The sequence below is a fragment of the Microtus ochrogaster genome, unplaced genomic scaffold (genome assembly GCF_000317375.1).
Source record: "Microtus ochrogaster isolate Prairie Vole_2 unplaced genomic scaffold, MicOch1.0 UNK23, whole genome shotgun sequence".
NCBI classification, from domain to species: Eukaryota; Metazoa; Chordata; class Mammalia; order Rodentia; family Cricetidae; genus Microtus; species Microtus ochrogaster.
The window spans coordinates 4,491,637-4,517,272 of record NW_004949121.1 but is presented as its reverse complement, the minus strand read 5'-3'; the positions used below and the strand labels follow the sequence as shown (position 1 = coordinate 4,517,272).

At 39.4% G+C, this 25,636-nt stretch overlaps 1 protein-coding gene across 6 annotated transcripts in view; it reads left to right on the top strand.

The window, feature by feature from the left end:
• The window catches only part of Psd3 (pleckstrin and Sec7 domain containing 3), a 457,750-nt gene that overhangs the window by 224,224 nt on the left and 207,890 nt on the right, over window positions 1-25,636 (top strand). For 5 of the 6 annotated variants that reach the window (XM_026789576.1, XM_026789579.1, XM_026789577.1 and 2 more), the window contains 2 exons: window positions 24,694-24,897; window positions 25,012-25,092. In XM_026789576.1, coding sequence (XP_026645377.1) covers window positions 24,694-24,897; window positions 25,012-25,092 — 285 coding nt within the window. Of the gene's footprint in view, window positions 1-21,949; window positions 22,012-24,693; window positions 24,898-25,011; window positions 25,093-25,636 lie in introns of those variants that run through there. The other variant, XM_013354005.2, reaches the window with a different exon arrangement.

Genomic DNA, 25,636 nt, shown 5'->3' with positions numbered 1-25,636 from the left:
AAGAAAGAAAGAAAGAAAGAAAGAGAAAGAAACTGGAAGCTTAAACATGAGAGACCAGGGCCGTCGCCTCAGCTTGAAACTGAAGACTTGAAACCCAAGAGCTGCTGGTGAGCGCCAGGCTCAACCTGGAACAATCTGGAGTTTGCTGTCTACAAGTGACAGCAGTAGCAGTGAGAGTCAAGCAAAGCAAAGCCCACATCCTGGTGTAGGGGAGTCAAGTATGCCTTCAAGGCCATGCCTCCCACTTCCTTCCATCTGAGCCCCGTCCCCCACCTTCCACCCTGTTCTGGAAATGTTGTTGGACACACAGAAGCATGCTTCACTTCTCCAGTTTTCCAGGCATCCTTCAGTTGATTCAGTTTTCAAATCGTCAGTTTTAAATCATTCAACTTTTAAATTCAAGTGATTCAAGTTGAGAGTCAAAATGGACTATCATAGTGTTTGTTTATATATTTATAGTTCTTTTCAATCTTTCTTTCTAATTTGTACTTCATAGCTTGTTAACGTGCTTTTAATTTTCCTTTTATAACTGACGGTTACATTATACCAGTTTCACATTTAAAAATATGTATTTGTCATTTTCTCTGAAAATTTCATATATTTTTTTTTTAATTAGTCTGAGAATTTTATGAAACTTTTCTTTGAAATCATCATAGGGCGTGTTTGGATGACTCTCACTCCACCCCTCAATTCTCTCCAAATTCGCCCCGCTTCCCTGCCTACATAACTATGTGTTTGTTTCTTAATCCTTCAAGAACAATTTGTGTTGCTTAAATATTTTTGGCTGTGTGAGCTTCTACTGGAGACTGGTTGAGTTACTAGATGCTACACTCTTGTAGGAAACTGTGTCTCCCTCTCCCTCTCCCAGCAGCTAACAATTGCTCACAGCTCCATGGCTTGAGGTGGGATTGTGTTGCAGGCTCCTCTCTCCTTGCTGTATTGTCTGGCTTGGGCTTGCACAGGTTTTTGACATGCTCTCACAGCCCCTGTAAGTTCATATGTGCAGCTGCCCTGCTGTGCCCAGAAGACAATGTTTCCTTGTAGCTATCTAGTACCTCAGCCTCTTCCACCTTTCCTCCTGTTTGGCATCAACCCCTCTTCTGAGATGGATGTCTAAACAGCTGTAGTGTCTGCAAATGCTTCTGGTTTTGTTTGCTCTTCACACCCCTCCCCCGGAATTTACTATGCTGTGTCTTTTGGAATGAGAAAAATAATTTTTGTGGCATGTAGCCCATGTCTTATGCTGGTGTGTTTTGTTGGTATAATTAGTATGTCTGAGTGAGCACAGTGCTTTGATAGCGTGGAAGAAAATACAGGTATATTCAATTTTGGAGACACCTCTAACTGAAACAGTTTGAGCTTGTCTAGAAACTTGCACACTTCGCTTGTTAGTAACGTTTTCCAGTCAAAGCATCATCCCTAAAATGTTCCTGCTATTCTTCCCCTAAGGCTAATGCAGCATGGCATCTTTTTTTTTTCTGATAACTAAGACTGGCTTATTGTTAGGGTAAATTGAGAAATGGAATAGAAAGTATTTTTGGTTTCATGGTAAGTATTTTATTTGAGGATTTCATATATCTACCTTTATCATCTGCCTGTTTGTGTGTTTCTATAGTGTGTGTGTGTGTGTGTGTGTGTGTGTGTGTGTGTGTGTGTTGGTCAACTTCTCTCCTTCCCCTCTAAGTTGCCCGCACCCATTTCTCTTCCAGCTTCGTGTTTTCTGTTTTCAAATCTAGGAGTTCAGTGCTTCTAGTACGTGCATGGGTGTAGGTCATGAGAGATACTTGTTCATCTTTGCTCCTTGCTGCAGTGTTTACAATAGTCAAGAGATAGAAGCAGTCTAGTGGATAGAGAAGTATTGAGCCTTTGTAATGCTGCAGCTGCTTAACTCTGTTGTCAGTGTCTTCTCCCAACCCCCAGCCAGAGCATTGTTGCCTCCCTTCCATAATCTTTAGCTGGAGTGAATTTTTGCTCTTTCAGATACATCTTGTTCTTTTGCCTAGTTATCCCTGACTTTAGCATCTTGGTTTTCAATGTCAACTTTAGTGGCACTTTTTTAAAATTTTTTTTTAGGAAAGCCAGTTTGCTTACAACAATTTATGTGCCTTACTTTGTGATCCCAATGCCTCCTTTCTTTTCTTCAGACTAGCGTTATTATAATTGTTAAAGGGCTGATGACTGTAAGGCAAGCACTGACAAGCTACAGGGAGAGGAGTGCTCTGAGGCTGTGAGAAAACTCTGCTGCTTTCTCAGTTCCAAGCCTGCCTGGGTGTAGGGCTTCCTGTGTTTCAAGAAAAAGAAAACAGTAAAGCTCTTTAGAATCACTTCCCTTGGGACTGTAGAAATACCTTGGATGGTAAAGATCTTTTGAGCACTAGGACCATGGTTCAAGTCCCAAGAACTCTCTTCTTTCTTTCTTTCTTCCTTCCTTCCTTTCTTTCTTTCTTTCTTTCTTTCTTTCTTTCTTTCTTTCTTTCCTTCCTTCCTTCCTTCCTTCCTTCCTTCCTTCCTTCTTTCCTTCTTTCCTTCTTTCTTTCTTAGTTTTTTAAAATCTTTTTGTTTGTAGAGCAGGACATGGTAGGATGAACTTGCAATCCCAGAACATAGGAGTCAGGAGACAAATGGTTCACTGATCGGCCAACCTAGCTTGTGTGTTGAGTTCCAGGCTACTGAGAAAGATGGTGTCTCAAAAGAACAATGATTGACATATGCGGAAGAACACTCTGGCATCTACATGCACATACACAGATAAACACCCATATATTTTCATCTGCAAAAATACGTAAGTGTACACATACCTATACACAATGGTATCTTATTACTGAAGAATTATATAACCTCAAACTACAATGACAGAGGTGTGTCTGCCTTGACTGTTGCATCTGGTAGATAAATAGCTGCTCAGTACATATTTCCTAAATTCATGCTTAAGAAGGGAATGGGAATAGGGCCTGGCATGTTAACCAACTTGAATGACCACAGAGGGTCATTGGTTTAGCAGAAGCAGGAGATGAAGCTGAATGAGTTAGAAGGGACAGTGTATGCCAGCACCTAAAGTCTTCTAGTCTTTCCAAGATCTGAACCAGCATAGACCTGAAGGAACAGCTAGCTCCTGTGTTCTGTGTTTACTGCAGTTGAGTATAATTTTGAGGATTTTGATATGCAGTTTCATACATAGATGAACTCTGTAACCTTGGGCATGAAGAAAATATAACCCTATACTTTATGTCTTTATCCTTTAATTTCCTTGCTCCTCAGGGTTGCAGTAATGGATCCACTGAGCTTTTACAGCTTCTAAAGTGGCAGGCTGGCCTGCAAAGATCAAGAACCCCACCTATAATAAAGAGAATAGTTAAAAAGCCTGTGGGGGAAAGGCAGCCAGAGAAAACAACCCAGGAATATCTACTTTGTTGTCACGGGACAGGAAGGTTTGCTTTTGTGAGCCTGAATAGTAGCAGGTTTTTAATATCTTTGCAGAAATAAGTAAACACTATAAAATCCCAAAGTCTTGGTGAATTTACCTTTATATATTTTTTTTACAGTATATGTTTGTTGTTTTATAAACTATGAATTCAGAGATGGATAAGAGTAGGAAGAGTAATTCAGGTTTTGGTTATTTTCTGTATTTCATTTATTTGTATTATGTCTTTGAGGAAACCTGATATTTTCCATATTATTGCATTTAGCTTGGGGAATTAAAAGCAAATGCATGGTGATTGGGGCAACTTTTTGTGGATTTCCTGTGTGAGCAGTAAAGTTAGCAGGACTGAGGCTGCTGAGGGTGCAGAGAGAGCCACAGCTTCCCCAGGACTCTGGTTTTAGTCCTTTCACTTTTTGAATGAGGAAGGCAAGCTGTTAAGTGGCCACACTGAGATCACACAGCTGCTCAGCTTTAGAGCCAGGCAGCTGCACTGCTGTAGACACAGGCAGTTAGGACTTCTCTTGCCCAGTTTGACAGGTGACCAGACTGAGCCGCTGGTCTGTTAAACAGTTTCTCTTAGGGCTTTCTAGGAAAAAGTTGACCAGAAAGCTAGGAAAAAGTTGGCCTGAAAGTCAACAAATGAAACAGATTGATCATATAATGCCAAGATGTATCATGATACTAAATATTTAATTCCCTGCTTCAGATAGCAGATTCCTTCTGCTAGCCCTTTAAACTGTTTCCATTATAATCTGTTTTTTTTTTGTTTTTTTTTTTTTGTTTTTTTTTTTGTCATTCAGGGAAATAGCAGGAACTTTAATGTATAAAGCTTGTGCAAGGCACAGTTCACCCACAGTGGATCTGATTTCGATATGGACCACTGAGAGTTGATAATGGGAGTACCAACAAAAACCTAAGCATTAGCACTTAATACAATCTAAAACAACAATGTCCCTGGAACCTGAGAAGCCCGTGGAATGTAGAAGTATATCTATTCAATAGATTTAGTGTTTTCAGAGCTCTCTCAAGAGGGAGGAAATAGTTGCAATTTTTTCCTCATTGGGCTCTGTGACAATGTAGTTTTTAACATTGTGTTTACAAGATTTTAATAAAAATTTCTTTTATGTTTTGAAGAATTTATTAATCCACATCACATGTGTAATTATTTCAGCACATAAAGAAGTGCCCTATAAAGCCAAGGACAATGGCACTGGGTTTTGATCCTACTGCATATACTGGCTTTGTGGGAGCCTAGTCTGTTTGGGTGCTCACCTTCCTATACCTGGATGAAGGGGGGAGGACCTTGGACTTCCCTCAAGGCAGGGAACCCTGACTGCTCTTTGAACTGGAAAGGGAGGGGGAGGGGGATGGGGATGGGGAGAGGGGGAGGGAAATGGGAGGAGGGGAAGAGGTTGAAATTTTTAAGTAAGAAGAACAAAAGAAAGAAAGAAAGAAAGAAAGAAAGAAAGAAAGAAAGAAAGAAAGAAAGAAAGAAGAAAGAAAGAAGTGCCCTATAGAGGCAAAACAGAGGTGCTATGGAGTTGTAAAGTCAAGCTAGCAGAGCGTTGAGTAACTTCACACTGGCATTTGATTTGAACCAGATATCTGCTTGGTAGAAGCAGGGAGGACCCTGGAGGCTACAGAAACCATAGCTAAGACTGCATCGCAAACAGGAAATTGGAATGGGCTTGAAGGTTGGGATTGGACCAGCTGGATGAGCAAATCTCAGGGCACAAAGCAGTGCAATAGGAACTGTGATGATGGGAAGTTCATATTTTTAAAGAAAAGAAAGGTAATCCCTTGTGTCTGTGGAGTTCAGGAAGGAGAGTAGCTTTATAGAAAAGAAGAAGAAGAAAGCCTTGTTTTATTGTCTGAAGATTCTTGGGGTGCATGTTAACTTCGAATCTTGATTATTTTTGTATTTTGAATGAATTTTTACTTTTTCTGTAGTGTAGAAGATCAATTACTTTAATGTTTAAGTGCTTTGCCTTTTATAGTAAAAATATGTTTCAAGGTAACTATTTTTAAATCATAAATTCAAGGTGACATCAACTATCAAAGCTCGAATATAGCTTCTTCTGTAACTTATAAATGGAGTATACTTTTAATATTAAATATTTGGGGAATTTCTTGTTACTAATAAGAGATGCCATGAATCCTTCAACAGAAAAAAAAATACCTGGAAAGTGTCTGATGAGCGAAGTTATAGATTTTGGGTTGTTTTCTACAGTAAGACTGGTAAAAAGCAGAAGGCCAGATGACGACATTGGTATGTGCCCTCTGGCAAGAGGAAATGAGAGCCTGTGCCTTGGAGTCAGAGGACTTGACCTGTCATTTTGTTGCTTGCAACTTTTAATCATGCAATCCAGGGACTATCTCATTAACTCCTCTGAGTCTGTTTTTGTAAAATGATTATAACTTTTAAAAGGGGTTTATGAGAAGCGAGTGATTTAAGTATGTGGAACACTAGATTTTCGTATCATAAAGTCAGTGCATTGTCTGCTTCCTTCCTCAACAGGCTGGCTTATATTTGCCTTGGTTCAGGGCCAGGTAAGAGTCCTGATTGACTCACTCAGTTGTCCCTATCAGACGCCTTGAAGTCCAACTCTGTTTCTCCCTTTTCTTAGGTTTTTCACATATAGCTTCCTGTGAAATCCTACCAGCTTTACTTCTTTTCCCTTGGTTCTGTGCTCATTGCCTTGTCTGGAGTCTGTTTGCCTGTCACCTGTTACCTGGATGCTGGCATCGTCTGCTCAAACGTGGATCCCCATCATAGTCCCATCCTCTTAACAGACGTTTTCATGGAACTGGCTGCTAAATCCTGTTGAAAGCACTTGATAAATTATTATGACTCATTTAATCCTAGCATTTTCTATGAGCCACCCACTTCTCCCTTAGAGCTGATCATTTTTCTTATTTACTTAAGAGTTTTTTCCCCCAAATTCCTCTTTCTGAGCATTCCACCCCTATGCTTTACTGACTTTTTTTTGTACTCTGTAACCCAGTACAAGTCATGTGACCGTGCTAGTCTCTGTGCTCAGGGAATCTCTCATTTCTGTCCACCTGATAAACCCCCCTTTAGGCTCAGGCCAGTGCATAGCATAGCCTCTTCAGCTGAGGCACTGACTTCTCTACTGTCTTAGCGTGTCTTAGAGCCTTAGAACACGGAATCCTTGATGTTAGGAACTGTGATATGCTCTTTATTCATGTCATGTCTAGCATGAGATGTGACTGTTCAGCAGCTGATGTCAGAGGGGAGCTTTGTCGTTTCCTAGGCAGCCAGATCTTCCTCTCCAGCCTCTTGTCTTAACTGTGGCATTAAACGTTGACAGCACCATGCTAAAACCACATTACCATTCACACCACTTTAATATGAACTGATAATCACATTGCAACACCAGAAAACTCAGAACTTAGAGTACATTTGAAAGATAGCACACTGCCTCTGGCTATAGCTATGTCTCAGTGTTCCAAGTACAAGATGGAAGTTAATCCTGAGTGTGTGTGTGTATAATTAGTTTTTTAAACATTAAAATAAAAAACCATCAAAAACTTTACAGATGGCCTTTGCTAGGGTTATGTGCATCTGTTAATGCATTAAAGATAACCTCAAAGTGGGCATGAAAATGCATCCACGTTACATTGTGCCATAAAGACAGAAACTTCTCATTGGTTCGGTTTGACAAAGATCAAGCCCAAATCTGAATTCTCCACTTCTGTCCCTGTGTTTCTCTCTGTAGTTTATGAATGCTGGCCTATCTGTATTCTGTCTGATGTGTGTATGTGGGTATGTATTCATACACATGCACGCCTGATCTGTCGCTGATGCCTCCCTGATCTAGCTGTGTCAGTGCCTGTGCCTAACGAAGGGCTTCTTTTTGTATTAATTAAACAGCAAAGAAAATATGGTGTGGCAAAGGAGCAAGGGATTTGTTTATAGAAATTGTTAAGAGTTTTAAAGGAAAAAGCCTTAACTGGCTCAGAACAGCTTTCAGAATCTCATGTCATCAACCTAGCTACACATACTGCTTCCAACATTTATTACATATTTATTTTATTTAAGTTGCCTTCAACAGGCTGTCTGGTTTCAGCAAGTGATTATGACAGCATATGCATATGCACATACATTGTGTCAGAGGCAAGGAAGAGTAGGAATGATGTAAGTTATGCGCTTAGCTGATGCTGTAAGGCTGGTTGCATGGGAAATCCAAGGCATGGTACATTTGGTTCCATTTTTCTCTTACAGACAGGCTTAACTTAAAGGGGCTGAATACACAAGCAGGTTAAATACACAGTCTTAAGTGTTTTAAGACATCTTAATTTGGCTGTAAGATCTGGTTAAAGCCCAGACTTTAGGGTCAAGAGATTTTCAGAAAAACTTATCACCACAGTTATCAAAGTTGACATGTTTTCTTCAACCTTCAGAAATAGCGTGTTATATATGTTGCTGAAATCACTGTATGCGATATGACATTCTCTCATTAGTGGTAACATAACTATTTATTTTTCGAACAGAAAGCTTCTAAGGATCTTTAGGAGGCAGTTCCTTTACATTTAAGAGAATATTTGCTAACATTTCATTTTGACATTTTAAGAACAATATAACAAATTGGACTTTGAAAGTTAGAAGAGAAATTGCTGCTGATATAATTCCATTTAGACCTAAGAACTGGCCCAATTCATGTGAAGAGTGTAGCATATCTGCATATGACAGAGAAACTCCACCAATGGGAGATTTTCTCTTTGTCATCTTCTGTCTGTGTGCACATCCATCCAGTACGCAAGCATGGGATTTGTTATAATTGTTTTTATGATTATGGAGACTGAAAAGTTCCTTGATCAATCACTTGCAAGTTATAGACCCAGGAAAGGGTTTCTTGAAAGCTGGAGAGCAGAGAGCTGGTAGTGTAGACTTGATCCAAGTTCCATTTGTGAGCAGGTTCCTTTTCAAAAAAAGAGGAAGGCCTGGTGGTGGTGGCGCACGCCTTTAATCCCAGCACTTGGGAGGCAGAGGCAGGCGGATCTCTGTGAGTTCGAGACCAGCCTGGTCTACAAGAGCTAGTTCCAGGACAGGTTCCAAAACCACAGAGAAACCCTGTCTCGAAAAACCAAAAAAAAAAAAAAAAAAGAGGAAGGTGCAGTTCATGTGACCAAAGAGACACTGAATTACCCTTTCTTCAGCATTTTTGTTCCATTTAGGCTCACAGAGATTGAATGATGCTCATCTCCATGGAAAGGGTACATGTTCCCCAAATCAAATGCTAGTCTCTTCTGGGTGTTCCTTTATGGATACAATAACAGAAATATTGCCTGTGTATCCAGGTGTCCTGTGGTCAAGCAGAAAATTACACAGTTGAGTGCCTCTTGCTATGCGGAGAGGAAATACAGAGAGACTTGAGCATCTGACCAAATGACGTGTTTCTCAGTCACCTGATGCAAGGCCGTGTTGGATGCCCTGATTTCTCTAGTATTTTTAGAGTCAGAAATCAGCTGCTCATGGAGACTAGGGAAAGAACCAGGTCTTCACAAATGATTCTCTGTCTTTCTGTCAAAAATTATATTTTAAAGTAATAATGTTCAAAATGTAAATTAATAATTTCCAAGGGCTGCCTGAGTTAGTATTTACTGTTGTACAGGATTTACTTTCCTAACGTCCTATATCCTTCCCTGACAGTTACAGTTTTGTCCTGTAACAAGAGACAATGTGAGTGGTAGCCATGGTGGTACATGCCTTTAATATCAGCACTTTGGGAGGTAGAGGCAGGCAGATCTCTGTGAGTTTGAGGCCAGCCTGGTCTACAGAAAAACAAAACAAGAAAACAAACAAACAAACAAATAAATAAAACCCAGGAAAACTAAAACAAAATAAAACAACAACAACAAAAAAAAGGCAATGTGGTTAGAATGTGAATACCTGCATCAGTAGACATGGACTTTTCAGTTACCTGTTGTAAGGAGGCTGCTTGTTCGTTCCAGATGCTCAGACCCGAAATAATCACACAGAAACTACATTATTTAAACCATTGCCTAGCCAATTACTTAAGCATATTGCTAGCTAGCTCTTACATCTAGAATTAACCCATCTCCATAACTTTTATTTTACCACAAGGCTTGTAGCATACTGGCAAGGTTTCAGCATGCCTGTTTCTGGCGGCTCCATGGCTTCTCCCTGACTCTTCCCTCTTTCTCCCAGCATTCAGTTTAGTTTTCCCCTAGCTCTGTTCTACCCTATCAGGCCAAGCCAGTTTTCTTTATTCGTTAAGGGTAATCACAGCATACAGAGGGAATCCCATATCAGTTACTCCTTCTCCATTATGAATCACAACCTAGGTTGTACCTGCGACTCTTTACTATTTACACATGATGCCCATAATCTGCATTTTCTTGGCCAGTGTCCCAGAGAACTCCCACATATGATAAAAGGTAAGAGCCATGTAGAACTCTATACTGAGGCCAACTTGCATTTCTGAATATACTGTGCGCTTTGTAATGTCAATAACTCATTGACTTTCGACCTTTGGGGCTGGGTAGGTTGACTGCCTAACAATCCCCAAGTAATTCTAATGCCAGAGTGAGTTTGTCACCCATAACAAAAAAACAATGCAGTAAGGAAGAGGGTGAGTAGATGTCACAAAGGGGGTCCATAAGCCAGGGTTTGAGAGTTACTGCTGAGTTAAAGATGTGTTTGTATGTCTGAATATTACCATAGTTTTCTTGTCTAGAGATTTGGCTAATGTATAATTGTAGGCTGTGTGTTCCCTGACACTGGGCTGCAGTGCTGTGTGGTGCTGATGCTCTTATCATGGGTTTAATCTCCATTCTTTTAGATCTCTGCATCGTAGTCCCACATTAAACAAGCCATCTTGGTTTCTAGAATTTTTAATTGCTACTCCAAACACTACATTTGTTTGTAGCATTTACTATAAGGAGTGAAATATGTTCCTTAAGTTGATTGCTGGCCTTTGACTCTACTTAGGGGAGTTGTGGAGAACTTTTTTTTTTTGACAGTCTATAAAGATGGTGTTTTTATTTAAGCATAGAGAACTTTTATCCTTATTTTTAGTTTGTAAAAATTAAGAACTCTAGGAAGCAGAAGCCATTAAAATGTTTAAAAATATTTTCTCAAGAGTAACTCTCTGGGGCAAGCATCTTTAATTTTCCTGGTAACCATTTAAGGCATATGGTATTCTATTATTTTCATATGAGGAAACTGAGCTGGAAATGGAGTTACAATTTGTATGTCTGCCAATCCATAATTTTTCCTCTTGTGCAGACACTTTGTCTTTTCCGTTTTATCTAGAGTTGTATAATGGATTGTTGACTGTGCACAGTGCTCTAGGATCTAGACAGGTTTGAGTCAATTCCAGCTGTGCGCCTCAGGAGCTCGGTGTTTTGGAGAAAGCACTTACTACTCAGGGTCTGGTTTATTTTTTCTTTTGCTACATTTGTAGTACTTTAGAAAGGTTTTCAGTAAACATTTATAAACATGGCTCTGTGTGTGTGTGTGTGTGTGTGTGTGTGTGATATTATATGTGCTTAATATAAAAGATCGGTAACTGAGGAGAACACAGAGCAGGTGCTTCATTTTCAGTAATGAACTTTCTCCCCAACCTTGGCAGCATTTAATTGGGGGCTACTTCTGGAAGGATTTTGGTTGCTATGAAGTGACTAGCATGTGACAGCATTGTGACAAGGTGCAGAGGCGTCATCCTTTGGGTGACTTGGGGCTGGTGACATTACATTGTAGCCCATTGTGGAATTTAGGATCTCCTGCGCCAGCCTGATTCCTAGGAGGACAGGACTTCTGACACCTTTGGGGATGACAGAGCAGAGAACTCACACCTTGGCTATTATTGCCACCTGACCTGTACTTTTTTCAGTGGCTGTGGTAAAGTTGCTTTTGTAGGGCTTTTGAGAGCTGATTTATAGGATTCTGAGGGTTATTTTATCAGTCCTCCTTCCTGCTATAGCAGTTTAGAATGTCAAACCCAGGCAGTCTCCATGAACTGTCCATGCTGAAGGAAAGATTTAAAAATGAATTTTAAGAATTACACAGCAGTGAGTAGCATTTGTTTCTAGCCCAGAGGGAAGGATTGTGTCCTCCAGGTGCAAGACCGGATGGTAAGTGTGTCTTGCCTGTTGGTTGTCTTTCTGTCTGTTGAAATAATTAGTTTTTGCTCTCTTTTGTTCTCCCTTCCTTCCTTCCTTCCTTCCTTCCTTCCTTCCTTCCTTCCTTCCTTCCTTTCTTTCTTTCTTTCTTTCTTTCTTTCTTTCTTTCTTTCTTTCTTTCTTTCTGTCTTTATAATATGCCTTATAATATCCCTAGAGTGATTTTTCTTACATGTTTTATAAATACAGTTTAAAAAAAACTTTCCATGGATTTGAATAACTAGAGGTCCCTGTCAAGTGCACAGATTTGCTAGGATAAGTAGTGCCAGGACCCAGGGAAGGAAGGTGAAGGGAATTGATATATCTGTGCTTACAGAGCTGATGTAATCTGAAGTTGACCATCTGGTACATTGTTTTCGTTTTTGGCAAAAGTTAAGGTAAATAGAGTTAAAATGTATTGTGTGCTGAAATGTGTGTTCTCTGAAAGTCACCAACTGCATGCTGGTGCTAGTTTTATCTCTGGTTTTCAGCTTCCTGCAGCAGATAGGAATTTCAGAATGATTCATGTCTACCATACCTTGAGGCACTTAGGAGGGAAAACGGAGATAGTCAGTAGTTTCCCACTTATGAATTTTGTATGACCCATCCTTTAGAGAAAAATGGATAAGTCAGATTTTAATACTAGTCATCTCTAGTGTATTGGCTGTGTTCTAAAGATGATAACAGTGCTCAAAACGCCTTCATTTCGCTCTTTCTGGAAAGGAAGACTTTAAAGGCTATTGACAGATTTTGGTTAATTTCTCTAATATTTTGAATGGTGGTCTTTGAGACTTATACAAACCTCTAGAATTACATATAAAAAATAAACACCAAAATAGCATATACTGCCCCAAATAGAGAACTGACAGCAAAGAACCTTATACCATCATTATTTGATTATTATGACATATCAATAAATAAAGAAACAATACAATCTTTTTAAAAATTAGGTGGTAGAGTATTTTAAGGACACTGTATATTAGTAAAAAATAGGCAGAGCATTAAAAAATATACAATGTTTCTGCTACTGACTGGGAGATATATCAGTTCCACTGGACAGAAATATGTTACTAGCTAACTATGGTAAAATGCTTTGTGAGATTTGAATATTCTATTAGTAGTTCATAGCCTGAGGTATTTTTACATGCAAATAATAATTATTTTAGTTGTTTGGGTTTGATGCTTTTGGCATATTTAATACTTTTGTCTTACTACCAACTCATAGCTTGATTTTTTTAAAGACATAAATATCAATTAAATCAAGAAAAGCCAGCAGTGTAATTTCCCTTTGACACAGGAATAAACATCTGTTGGTCACTTTTCTGACAGGTTTTGTACTGCATGCTGCATGAAAAACCATTCTAAAGTCAAAGACTGGAGCGTGATAAGACAGACTATGTACAGGAGTTGATGAAATATGTATAGTATTACTAGAAGCAGGAACTACTTTTGCCTAAATTCTCCACAAGTTAAGATGGGAGAAAAGTCATGGGAATTTTTGTTTTTGTTTCCTTCTGCATTTGGTAGCATCTCTGGTTCTCCTGGCCACTCTCCTGCCTTTACAGGAAAGCTTGAGAACTGGTTCTGGGGGATACACTGGGGTGCACACTGGTTTGCACAGCTTTTAGCACATATTATTTTCTAGTTTCCCGGGCTTTTGAATTTTCTCCCTTTTATCCTGATTGTATTTTCCATGTCTTGAAATTAAAATGCTAATGAGTTTGTTCACAGCGCACCTACCTCTTGGGAAGGCTGATTTTGTCCTTAGATTCTGAGCTTGTCACTTCTGCTTTGGATAGTGCTACAATAGACAGATAGGGATGGCATTGTTTTCTTTCTTTGTGTGTGATTTTAAAGATCTGTTGACCCAGGTGCTCTTATAATCTTAGTGTTGGGGAGGTAAAGACAGATGCCTCCATCCCTGAGACTCACTATCCAGCTAACCTAGTTTACTTGAGGAATTCTAGGTCATTGAGAGATCCTGTTTAATATAACGATAGACAGTTGTAGACATAAGTTTCTATCCTGCCCAGTTCCGCAGCTGTTCAGTCCCAAAGGAACACACAGAGGCATATATTAATTAAAAACTGTTTGTTGTATGTGGTCAGGCTTATATTTACCTAGCTTTTACAATTTAAATTGACCCATAATTCTTGTCTACCTTTAGCCATGTGACTTGGTACCTTTTATCAATGAGGCAATTGCATCTTGCTTCCTCTGTGTCTGGCTGGTAACTGCGTCTCTGCTTTTTCTCTTCTCAGAATTCTCTTAGTCTGGTCACCCTGCCTCTACTTCCTGCCTGGCTACTGGCCAATCACTGTTTTATTAAAGCAGTACAAGTGACAAAACTTTACAGTATACAAAAGCATTATCCCACAGTAGTTCCCCCCTTTTTTTCTTTTCAAAACAAGACCCTGGATCTGTTCTCCTTTGTTTAGCTTTTTTCCTGACCATTATCCATAACAACTTATAACCAATACACTAATCAATGACAAGCATCCATAATCCATTTCTTGGGAATTTGGGCATAGTTTTCTAGGCTACTAATTGGGAGTGCTGATAATCTTATAGGAACCCAAAGAAAATTTATGTTTGTGGTCAAGTCCTGATTGGAGTATTCTGTGAGGCTGGGTCATCTCAGCAGCAGTTTTGAGGCTGATCTGGATGTAGAACTCAGAGGAAACTGCAGCAGAAGTGCTTTGAAACATTGGATCATCTGGGCCATCTGTTCCCATCGTATTTTTCAGGATGTCTTCCTTGATCAAACCTTGCTTTTCTTAGCCAAGAATGAATCCACAACCTCCCATTTCCTGTGGAAACAAAAACAAAACCTGTTTTCCAAAGTAACATATTTTTTTGACTTAAATTTTGGAATCAAGGCATTTTCGAAATATATAGGTTAGATTAATCCAACAACTTTTATAGTCAAATGTCTATTAGCATCTGTTGCTACTTCCCGAGCAATGACATTAGTGGTTGTTTTCTGAGTTCCAAATGTATGCATGTGAGCAAATATCCACACACAAATATACAAAACCAAAAACCTCAACTTGAATGGGGAGGGGTCACATCTCACATTGTGGCTCCTGCTTGCAGTTCAAGAGAACGGTTGTCCTCATAGATATAGATGGAGCTTTTGGTTGTATGCCAAGCAGGAAGTAGGGAGGATTGACACAGATATACCAGCTTTGTGAGAGGAACAATTGTTTAATTAGTAATATGTAACTTTTAAATTGTAGCCATTACCCAAGTAAATATTGTCTACTTTTTGTAGTATCTACTGCCAATTTTGTAGCAAAATTTTTATGCTTCTTCACTGGCCAATCCTAGATTCCCCTCAAGCAGCCCCCTTATCCTTTCTGCTATATAGCCTCTGAGACCAGTACACAATATTGACTTATTCATCTGAACTTAACATGGACAGAAGGCTGTCCAGTGATATCCTATGAGTATTCTAGAAAGATGAGTCCTGCCCGTTGGATTTGGGGTTCACTGATCTCAACTTGTACAAAGAAACTCCTGTGCAAATAATGACCATAGAATGTTTTCATATTTGGTTGTGAGACATATGATTTCTTTAAAATTATTCATTTCAAATTGCCGTGGTGTGGTTTTCATCAAAGTGGATAATATTACAGATACTACATTCTCATCTGAGAGTTGGTACAACTCTGCAACTTAGGAGAACAAGGAGCCTGGCCTAATTTTGCATGCTGGTACTCTCTGTGCCTGGGAGGTAGAGACAGAGCATCAAGAGTTCACGAACTCTGTCTCAGAATGAGCAACAACAAACTCAAAAGTCCAAATGCGGAAAAGTGAAAACCTGAAATCACTGAGTTTTTTTTCATAAAGAAGCATCAGTGCCTATCAGGGCAAAGTTTTCAATTGTTACAAATCAGTCTGAGGCTCACTGATGCACATACTGGTGCCCTCTTGTGGAATTCTGAGTGTAGGACCTGGTAAGATATGGTTTCTAGGGACTCCTGCAGAGGGGAGACAGTGATTGAAAGCATCATGGTAAAGACAGACTTTTTGCTTCTGTACTGCACAGAGAAGTCTCTGCCAGGACCTTCACTAATTAGGGTGTTCTCTCATGTTTTAAATTATGGGGCCTATTTTAGGAAAATGTATACTGTATAGATGTAAAAAAATGTGATTATTTTGGGGCAGTTGTCTTTATAAAGTTAATTGCTAATTCCTACTGGCTGCCAACCAATGTTTCCATAGTGCCTGATGTAAAACACTATCATCAAAATAAATACACAGTAAGCTTGATGTTGAAAGTGGTAGGGGCAGGTAGTCATGATGAAGATGGACCTGATGCTGGTAGCTGACCAGACACTGCTGCATGGATCTTTTCACTCAATCATTACAACACCCTGCTAAGTTGGTGGTTGTTTCCATTTCATAATGGGACAGCGTGAGATCATTGCCAATAATCCCACCTTGGTTATCAGTGGATAATTTTGACTATGTGCCTGTTCTTTGGTAGGTATTTGTTTTCAAAAGCACCTTCTGGATTAGTAATTGTTACTCTTCTGGCCAATGATCATTAAGAATATTCATAAGAATGAAGAGAAGGAGGTAGGAGGCTGTCCTTCTGCTGCAGTAGAACTTTGTTCAGACGGCAGCATTGCTGGCTGTACCGTGTTGGCACATTTCAGGCATCCTTGTCATATTGAATGCTACAGCTTTCTCCAGATTATTGTGTCCTCCGATTCTGGGTATCTGCTGGGACGCTGCTGAGTTTCCACAGGTGTGAATGCTAGCCTCTTTCCTCTTTCTGCCTTGTTTCTTTGTAGGTATGAACTATACATGGGCCCTCTAATTCCTTTTGTGAACTTACTGTTTTTGTTAGTGACCTCATATTTCCAGGAGCTTTTAAGTAATAATCGGTCTTTTTCCCTCTCTCAGAATGGCCCCATACACCTTATTTCTCACTGTCTATCTCATTTTACCTTCTCAACATTTCAGAGCAGGATTTTTTGTGCTAACTCTCAGTTCAGGTTTTCATGTGTTGACCTCCTATGTTGTTTTACTCTCTGTACCATCTGCCTGTACTGTGTGTACTACGGTACTATGCCTGTAGTGCTGCGTCTGTCATAGGAGAAGGTTTGCGAGTCTCGGGCAAGGGCCTGGAGATTTTAAACATACACACACAGACAGTGAGACAGTGACATGGGTCATCCCTGAAACAAGAATGCCCTCTTTATTGTGTTCAGGAGCAGCTTATATAGTGCTCTGGCCATGCCCCAGCTCTCCGGATCTTTCAGCTGCAGATCCATCAAAACCCACTCCCCTGCCATTAGGGGCTCATGCTCAGAGCAGCTACAGGCTGCTCAGAGCAGAGGAAAACAAGTTGTTTACAGGAAATTCTGGGTCTGGTGGTCCTCAGTCCCCAACATCTACCTTCGAAATACAAGTTAGAGGGATCCTACCAAAACTCCAAACAAAACACATAAGCTTGAAAGCATTTTTTAAAAAATATTCATTAATTTATGTATGTGTGTGTGTGTGTGTCTCAGTGTATGTGTGTTTGTATGTGCATCACATTTGTGCAGGAGCACAGAAGTCAGAAGGGCATTGGATCCCTCAGAACAGGAATTGTAATCAGTTGTGAGCCACAATGTGGGTGCTAGGAATCATACCTACGTCCTCTGCAAGAGTGTTCTTAACTTCTGAGATGTTTCTCTAACTCCTTGAAGGCAATGTTTGCTGTGTAATCAAAGAACCAAGAGGGATCAGGAATCCCATTTGGGGTTTATGTGGATAACATGTATAGAAGTGGTCAGAGGAAGCCTTATTGAAAAGGTAGCATTTGAGCAAAACTTGAAAGAGATGTCAGTTATGCTTTTTTCAGGACATGAAAGGCATTGTGGGTAGAGAAGAACCAGCACAGAGGCCCTGAGGCTGGAGCACTCTGAAATGTGAGACAAGCTAGGTCAATATGGCTTCATATGGGTCTGAGTGGTGGCCCAGAATCATCTCAATCATTCTGGGTAATAAACGGGAAATGCCAAGGCCTTCCTTAGGTCTGTACACAGCCGAGAACTTCCTGGAGGGAGACCCTGGCCCACATGCTCCCTTGGACATCTCAAGGCTAATTTATTTGAGTCAGTCAGCTTCTCTCCCCGATCTTTGGGTCTTGGCCAGTGACACGTCTGCCCTTGAAGCTGTGCTGGCCTGAAAGGCCCACTCTTGCTCTCGCTCCTCAAAGTAAGACTCGGTAGCAAATCATTCTGTGCTCCCTCTGAAGTGTGGCCACGGCAACCCCTGCAGCAGTATCTTCCCGGAATTCTGTGCTCCCTCTGAAGTGTGGCCACGGCAACCCCTGCAGCAGTATCTTCCCGGAAATGTTTATGGTCTCTCACCATGGTCTTGTACACTTCATTCTTTCAAAACAATGAAGGCTTGCCCCTTTAACAGTACAAATTGGAAATTAATTTTCTGGTCTGTCTTTTGTATGCTGGTGTATGTGTACACAGGTGTGCATGTGTGGAGGCCAGAAGAAACTTTGTTTCTTGAAACAGGGCTCTCTCTGGCCTGGGTCATTAATCAGGCTAAAATGGCTGACCAGTGAGCCCCAAGAATCTGCCTGTATCCACTTTTCCAGCAACAGCATATCCTTGCTGTCCCACAACAGCTTCAACCATTCAGTGGCCACTGGAAATATGGTAGGACTTTTCTGCGAACACAGAATGCTTTTGTAGGTTATCAACACTGAAAGGGAGACAGTCCCTAAGGTAGACAAATACCATGCCAACTGCTGCTAGTTAAAAGCTTAGCCATGCACAGCCTAAAGGGATGCATTCTGAGAATGTATTTTCAGGAGATTCCATTTTATGAATACCATAGTATGTCCTTAGTATAACCAAGGTGGTATAGCTCACCGCATGCCTAGCCATATGTAATACACCATCATCTAAGAGCTCCCAAGTGTCTCGGGTCATCACATCACTTAGTGTTGTTGAACGGCAAGAACTGCAGCTCCTGGCTTCCACGGTAGATTGTGCTGTTTCTGTTGGTGGCATAGCTTGATGACTGTATTTTCTCCAGCTGATGTGGTAGAATCTTAGTACTGAGAAAACATCTAACTATATTCCCTTTGACCCAAGTTTTCAGACGTTATATAGTTGTCAACAGGTATACACAATTAGTAATAAATATATTTCAAGTTAAATGTACTTTTCAAATAGATATAAATTAATTTCACTTAATGTTAGTACACTATTTTTCTGAAAATACTGTTAAGATTTTTTTTCTGATTTTAAGCTTAGAGTGTAACAAAAAGGTTATATATTGAGGTCTTGTGAACTGAAAAATTTGCATCTATGGAGTACTCCCTTAAGCCTTACTGGTTCCTTTACCTTCTCCTTCATTCATTCTGATGGAGCTATACTGGTCTAGCGTGTTCTCACACATGCTCCATGCTCTAGACTTTAAATGGTTTTTTTTTTGTTGTTGTTGTCTAGAATGCTTTTCATGTTTGGTGAAGTACAAATGTTGCCCTTTCAAATAGGCTTCCAGTGACCACTTTCTATATGAATAGATCTATCTACTCTGTAATTCAAATAGGCTTCCAATGACCACTTTCTATATGAAAAGGTCTATCTACTCTGTAATCAAATAGGCTTCCAGTGACCACTTTCTATATGAAAAGATCTATCTACTCTGTAATCAAATAGGCTTCCAGTGACCACTTTCTATATGAATAGATCTATCTACTCTGTAACCCAAATTCGAATTCTTGTTATCTTTTGGTTATTTTATTACTAGAGCAAATATTGTCTTCAAGTATATATGATTCATTTACCTGTGTTTATTCTTTAGTTGTACTTTGTTTACTGAAATATTCTGTGCACCATACATAAATACCCTTTCTACATTGTTCTCTTTGCCCTCTCTTCATGCCCACAGCCCCTTGCCAAGTTCTGCAAATTCTCTGTCATCCTACAGAGCCCCGGAGAAGTAAGAGCTTTCTAAGAAGGATGCCGCTGTCTTTCCACCTGCTGCATCCTTCCCCTATTTTTGGATGTGACTCTTTGGTGACACTGCTTTCCAAAACTCCTGACTCTCACTACTGCTGTTAGCTCCACTTTGTATTCACATCACAAGACTCAGTTGACATGACTCAATAGAAGGGTGTAATGTCTGGGGCAATCCACACTATAGTTTCCTCCATTATCGTCTCAAGTTTGTTACCAACACTGACATATGTGTTACACTTTCTAATCCATTATGACTAACTGAAAAAATGACATCAACAGGGGGTGACAGACACATTGCCTTAGATACATTGTCTAGGAAAGACAACTCTGAAGATCTCTTAAACAGTGGCTAGCTATGACTTCAGCTGTAATAGGACCCCTTTGACATCTTCAGGTCCTCAGACTAGACTGACACAGAACCCTGAAACCAAGACTCAAAAGCAATCTTCGTGGTAGGAAGTAAAGTTAGCCAACATGAATTTTAAAGGTATTGTGAAGTATATGCAAAACCATGAACCATAAGATGCCTCTGAGAAAGAAAATGGTATCCTGTTGGCCATGGTTGGTTATGGCATTTGTTACCCAGGCATGCAGAGACAGTACAGTATAGTCCCAAAAGAAATAGAAACAAATCACTCAGAACTGCCATGCACCTCCAATAGTCACACTCACCTCTATAATATTAGTCACCTGAGATATCATCTAATACTGGTTCAGCATTCATTGTTTGCTGGCCACTCAGCTAAGTGTAGCCTGTAGGCTGTTCATCCAAGTCTTAGAAAACAGGCAGAAAGGAAAGCTTGGGGGAGGAGCTGGGCATAGGCAAGGGGACTCTAGAACCCAGTTCTTTATGTTGTATGCTAATCAGTTGCTATGGCTAGCCATCTTCTAATATTCATGTCCTCACTGATTTAACAAATGTTTATCAAGTTCCTGATGATGTATACATAATGGTTCAGGTACTTAGAATATTTCAGTAAACAAAATACAAGTAAGGAATAAACACGAGGCTTGAGGGAATACTCCGTATATTAATTCAGGGTTCCCGAAAAGAGAAGTTATTGTCTGCTTGTGTTGGGTCTTGCATATCATACCCTGGGATAAGAATTTTTGTCTTGAGTAAGAGTTTTGTCAAGTACACATATTGTTACATTTCTAGTGGTGGTTGGATGGCTAGGAGAGACAATGAAAACACACGGGAAAGTTTTCCATTTGTTTACAGAGGGCTTTAGAGAAGACTCCGTTCATTATCGGCAGCTGTCAGTCTTGATCAAACTACAGAAAAATCCAGAAATGTGAAGTGAGTTACAGAAGGAAGTCAAAATACATTTAAAAAGTATCATTGTGAAACCAGCGGTGGTTAGTACAACTCTTTAAGTTTTTTTGTTTTTTTTTTTTTTCTTTTTTTTTCGAGACAGGGTTTCTCTGTGGTTTTTGGAGCCTGTCCTGGAACTAGCTCTTGTAGACCAGGCTGGTCTCGAACTCACAGAGATCCGCCTGCCTCTGCCTCCCGAGTGCTGGGATTAAAGGCGTGCGCCACCACCGCCCGGCTAACTCTTTAAGTTTTGAACAAACATTTTTTTTAAAAAAATAAGATTGCCAGACATAATATTGAATGCCTAGTTAATCTCAAGTTTAAGATAAACTGAATTTTTTTAAAAAAATTAGTATAAATATGTTCTTGCAATATTTGTTAAAGATGTGTACATAAAACACTATTTTGTAATTATCTGAAAGTTAGACACTTGGGCATTTTATTACATTTATTAGGAAAATCAAGCAGCCTGTTAAGATGAAAAGGTTCTGGAAGGCATAGTGATTGGACTCCATGATCTGATCTGGATTGTTGAGAGTTGCCATGGTTACTTGGCCGTGGGAACTAAAGGCTCCACATAAGCATTTCTTAGACTACAAAAGTGGGGACACTGATGTGATTGGTAGAGATGTTACTTTTAAGAGATTGTCTAGACAAGCAGGGAATGGAGCTGAAATACACAAGAGGGAGACAGACATCTCAGCCCTGGAAGTGTCTAATAGTCACTGTACTAGAGGGGTGCTGTTTGGTGTATTTAGGGGAAAAGAATAGGGTGTTGTCTCTCCTGAGGGCTCCTCCAGTCCGCTTTAGTACGTATGAACAAGACAGGGCTGCTTCATTCTTTATTCTTTTCATGCATAGTGGCCTCTGTGTTCTGGCTCTTGTTTTTATTGGGGCTGTAAAAGCATTACAGAAACCCCAACAGTAAACAGGGCTGGAATGTGAGGTCATAGTAACATGAGGTCATAGTAACATGACGTCACAGGGGCCAAATTCTTGGAAGGCTAGGTAGTTGGGCAGAATTGGAGTTAGGGTGGAGAAGGGAAGGAGAAGGAGCTTCAGTAAGAAGTATGGCCCTGACATATGCGAAGTATGGGCTTAGTTGTCAAGGGTGTTACGTCGTGCGTGCGTTATTGCTGGTGAGCAGTATTGTCATCATATTGTCATGACTTCTGATTTAAAAGGAACATTTCCGTGTGGTTCAAGTAATCTTATAAACTGTGGGAAAAGGACAGATTGAAGCTGTTTTGGAATGAAGGTGTTTATCCTTGCGTTGTCCCCATCTTCTCCTTTTAATGAGAGTAATTTATTTGTTGTTTTGAAAGGAGACCCAGAAAAGACTGATGTACATAGATTTTACAATCACATCTTTCTTGCGTCTACCCCCACCCGGCCTCAAGAAGATGAAGTGAAGTCAGCTAGGTTGGGCATGAAGCTAGAAGGAAGAAGCAGATGCGTGGCATGAGGACTGTGAGAAAAATAACTAGGATTTTTGTTAGCAGTGTTTTTTCAAATTTATAATTACATTGGAATAAAATCAGTTTATTATATCAAGTTATTAGACTGCAGTGCCTGCATGAAGTGATTAATAAGAAAGGCATGAGCATGTGAGGAATTAACAGTAACCAGTGATGTGCCGGTAAAGGAAAGTCTTTCTTTGGCATTTGTTTGTACTACATTATAGCTATTATGTAGAGAAAGACAGGAAGACTTGTGGGGACATAACTGCAGGAAGGAAGTGTAAGTGCATGTGTTTGTGTGTGTGTGTGTGCATGTATATACATACACATAGATATTTGTACGCATAGATGCATGTATATATGTGTGTGTATATTTATATGTAACTTATTTGGTTGTAACCAACATTATTCTTGGCATATTTTATATTCTATTACTGATGTGGTAAAAACTGAATTTCTCTTAATATGAAATTTCTATGAAATTATTTCTATAGATGTGTTATAGTTAATAAAATATGAAGTGTTTACACAATGATTGGCAGTTTTAATTTTCTACGTAGGAATGAAATCTATACTCATTTTCATGATGAGTTCATCATAAGCAAGCAGTTTGTTGTTGTTGGCAGGTATTTTTTGTTGGAAAGTGAAGGTGGCTCTACCATAAACACTTGTTTCTATAAGTCTATTTTTGTTTAGCTCATTGTTTGCTGTTGACAGTGCTTTCTAATTGGACTTGAAGGTGAAAATAGCTACTGTGGGTTTGGTCCTCCTCTATTCTGTGCTCTGAACTCGCTCTGTGGTCCCTACTGGGAACAAGGAAGCTGACATGTGCAGGGAATCGAGTTTTCACATAGGTGGGTGTCAAAGGCACTGGGACAGCATAGCCCCTGCTCTCCACTCTGAGCTTCTCTTAGAGCAGCTTCAGGTTCCTGCAGAGCGAGTGCTGAGGAGGAATTGCTATTTAAGGGGAACAATCAACAAATGTCTGGCAGTTGTTAAATTAAAATTTTTATTAATAACTAACAGTTTGGTAATCGAAATCCATCCAAGGTTGGTGGCACATGCCTTTACTTTAATCCCAGCACTTGGGATACAGAGATAGGAGGATCTTTATGAGTTGGAGTCCAGTCTCCTATAGTATGTTCCTGGTCATCCAGGACTGCATAATAAAACTATGACTCAAAAATAAATGAGTAAATAAATAAAATATTAAAAGTGAAATACTGAAACAATTTTGGAAAGCCATCTCTCACTGGAATTTTAGTAGTTTCCTTGTACTTGACTACATTTCTGAGGAATGTAACAACTTTAATACAAGGGATTTTTCTAATATTGTGGGATGAGACATGTTTATAAATACTTTATAAAAAACAAAATACAGCAGTTGAAAATCACACACAGATAAAAGATCCACTTAGAGGTATAGGAAAGACAAGTATAGGGTTGAATCTACTATATGGGTACAAAAACATACGCTTTATATTACAACTGACATTTAAGAAATTATGTTTTTCTTATTCACATGTTATATATATATATGAAGTATATCCACAGTTATTTAAATGGGATATTAAAATATACATTTTTAACTTACGTATCTGTGTGAAGTCAGATTTTTTTCAAAATACTTCAGTCAAAACAATAAATTAAAAAGTTTAACCAATAGGTAGTTCTGAGAGTCTTGCTGTCCTCTAAAAGCTAGCCAGCAATCTGTAAAAAAGTATAAATCACCTAATTTTATATTAGAGAATATGGTTTTTAGCAAAAAATGTATTAATATTATGCACAGTAATATACTGAACATATTAAGTGCCCCACATTTTATTTACCAGCATGGTACATATTAATACATAAAATTGACACTAAACAGAAACTTATTGGAGTTCTCAATACTTAAAAATAATAAGTCCTAAGATGGAAACCGTTTGTTTTAGGGCTTAGACCAGCGATTTCCAGTCTGTAGGTGGAGAGCCTTTGGCGATGTCATGTGACCCTTTTAGAAGGATCGCTTAAGAGAACACAAATATTTACATTACAATTTTTAACAATAGCAAAGTTACAGTTATAAATTAATAACAAAAATAATTTTATGGTTGGGGTTACCACAGCATGAAAAACTGTATTAAAGGGTCACAGATTAGGAAGGTTGAGAACCACTGGCTTAGGCAATTATTTTTATAGTCTTTAGAAATATAGTGCCTGAATATATTTTTTGTGAAATATTTAAATAAAACACAATCTTATTTAGATAATTTTATATAGTTTATTTTACATTGTTACAGTAACTTCATCTATTATTTCTGTTTTGCTATACATGAAAAAATTTCTATTTTTTTTCTTTTTCTTTTTTTTTTTTTAAAGTGGTGGCCTTAGCCATGCTGAGGTGAAAACACAGCCAGATGCTCATTCTGAAATGGGGAGCACCGAAATTCTGGAGAAAGAGACCACAGAAAGTCTCAGTAATGGTACTAACAGCAACGTGGAAGCAGCTAAACGATTGGCCAGACGCTTATACCATCTAGACAGATTCAAAAGATCAGACGTTGCAAAACATCTAGGCAAAAAGTATGTTCTTAAGACTGGTATGGGTCTGAATTTTTTTGTTGTTTCTTTCTTTTTTCTTTTTTTTTTTTGAATGGTTGTCATTTCAGTAAACAACTCTCCTCTGTTTCCTTGCAGTAATGAATTTAGCAAACTAGTTGCAGAAGAGTATTTGAAATTTTTCGATTTCACAGGGATGACGCTGGATCAGTCTCTCAGGTACGATGAAACCTCACTTGTGTTCTGCATCATCTCCCGTCTCGCCTTCTCAGCAGAGGAAGTCCTGAGCTCTGCTTGCAGTCCGACTCCTTTTGTTACCCCAATTCCATTTGCTTTGTGAGTTTAGATGAGACTGGGTCCTACGCAGAGAAAAAGAGAGAAATAAACATGAACTGATATTCTGCACGGAATAGTAAACTCGAGTCCATAGAACATAGGAGAGTATGACCTGAAATCAGATCTGGGGGGAAAGTCTCTTTTGAGAGTTTCTTTTTAATTTTTCTATTACAGTAAAAATATGCAACTAAATTTCTTATCTTAACCATTTCAAGGGCCCCGTCACTGCCAATAATACATCACTCCAGCTGAGCACTGTCAGTCACTAATTTCCTTTACTCTGATCCTCTCGGAGCTAAAACTGTACCTTGTTGTAATAAGAGCGGCAAGGCTGCATCCTCCGCACCCGGCCGCCCACATGGCTAGCTTAGCTTATGACCCGAAATAATTACACGGAAACTGTATTCTTTTAAACACTGTCTGACCC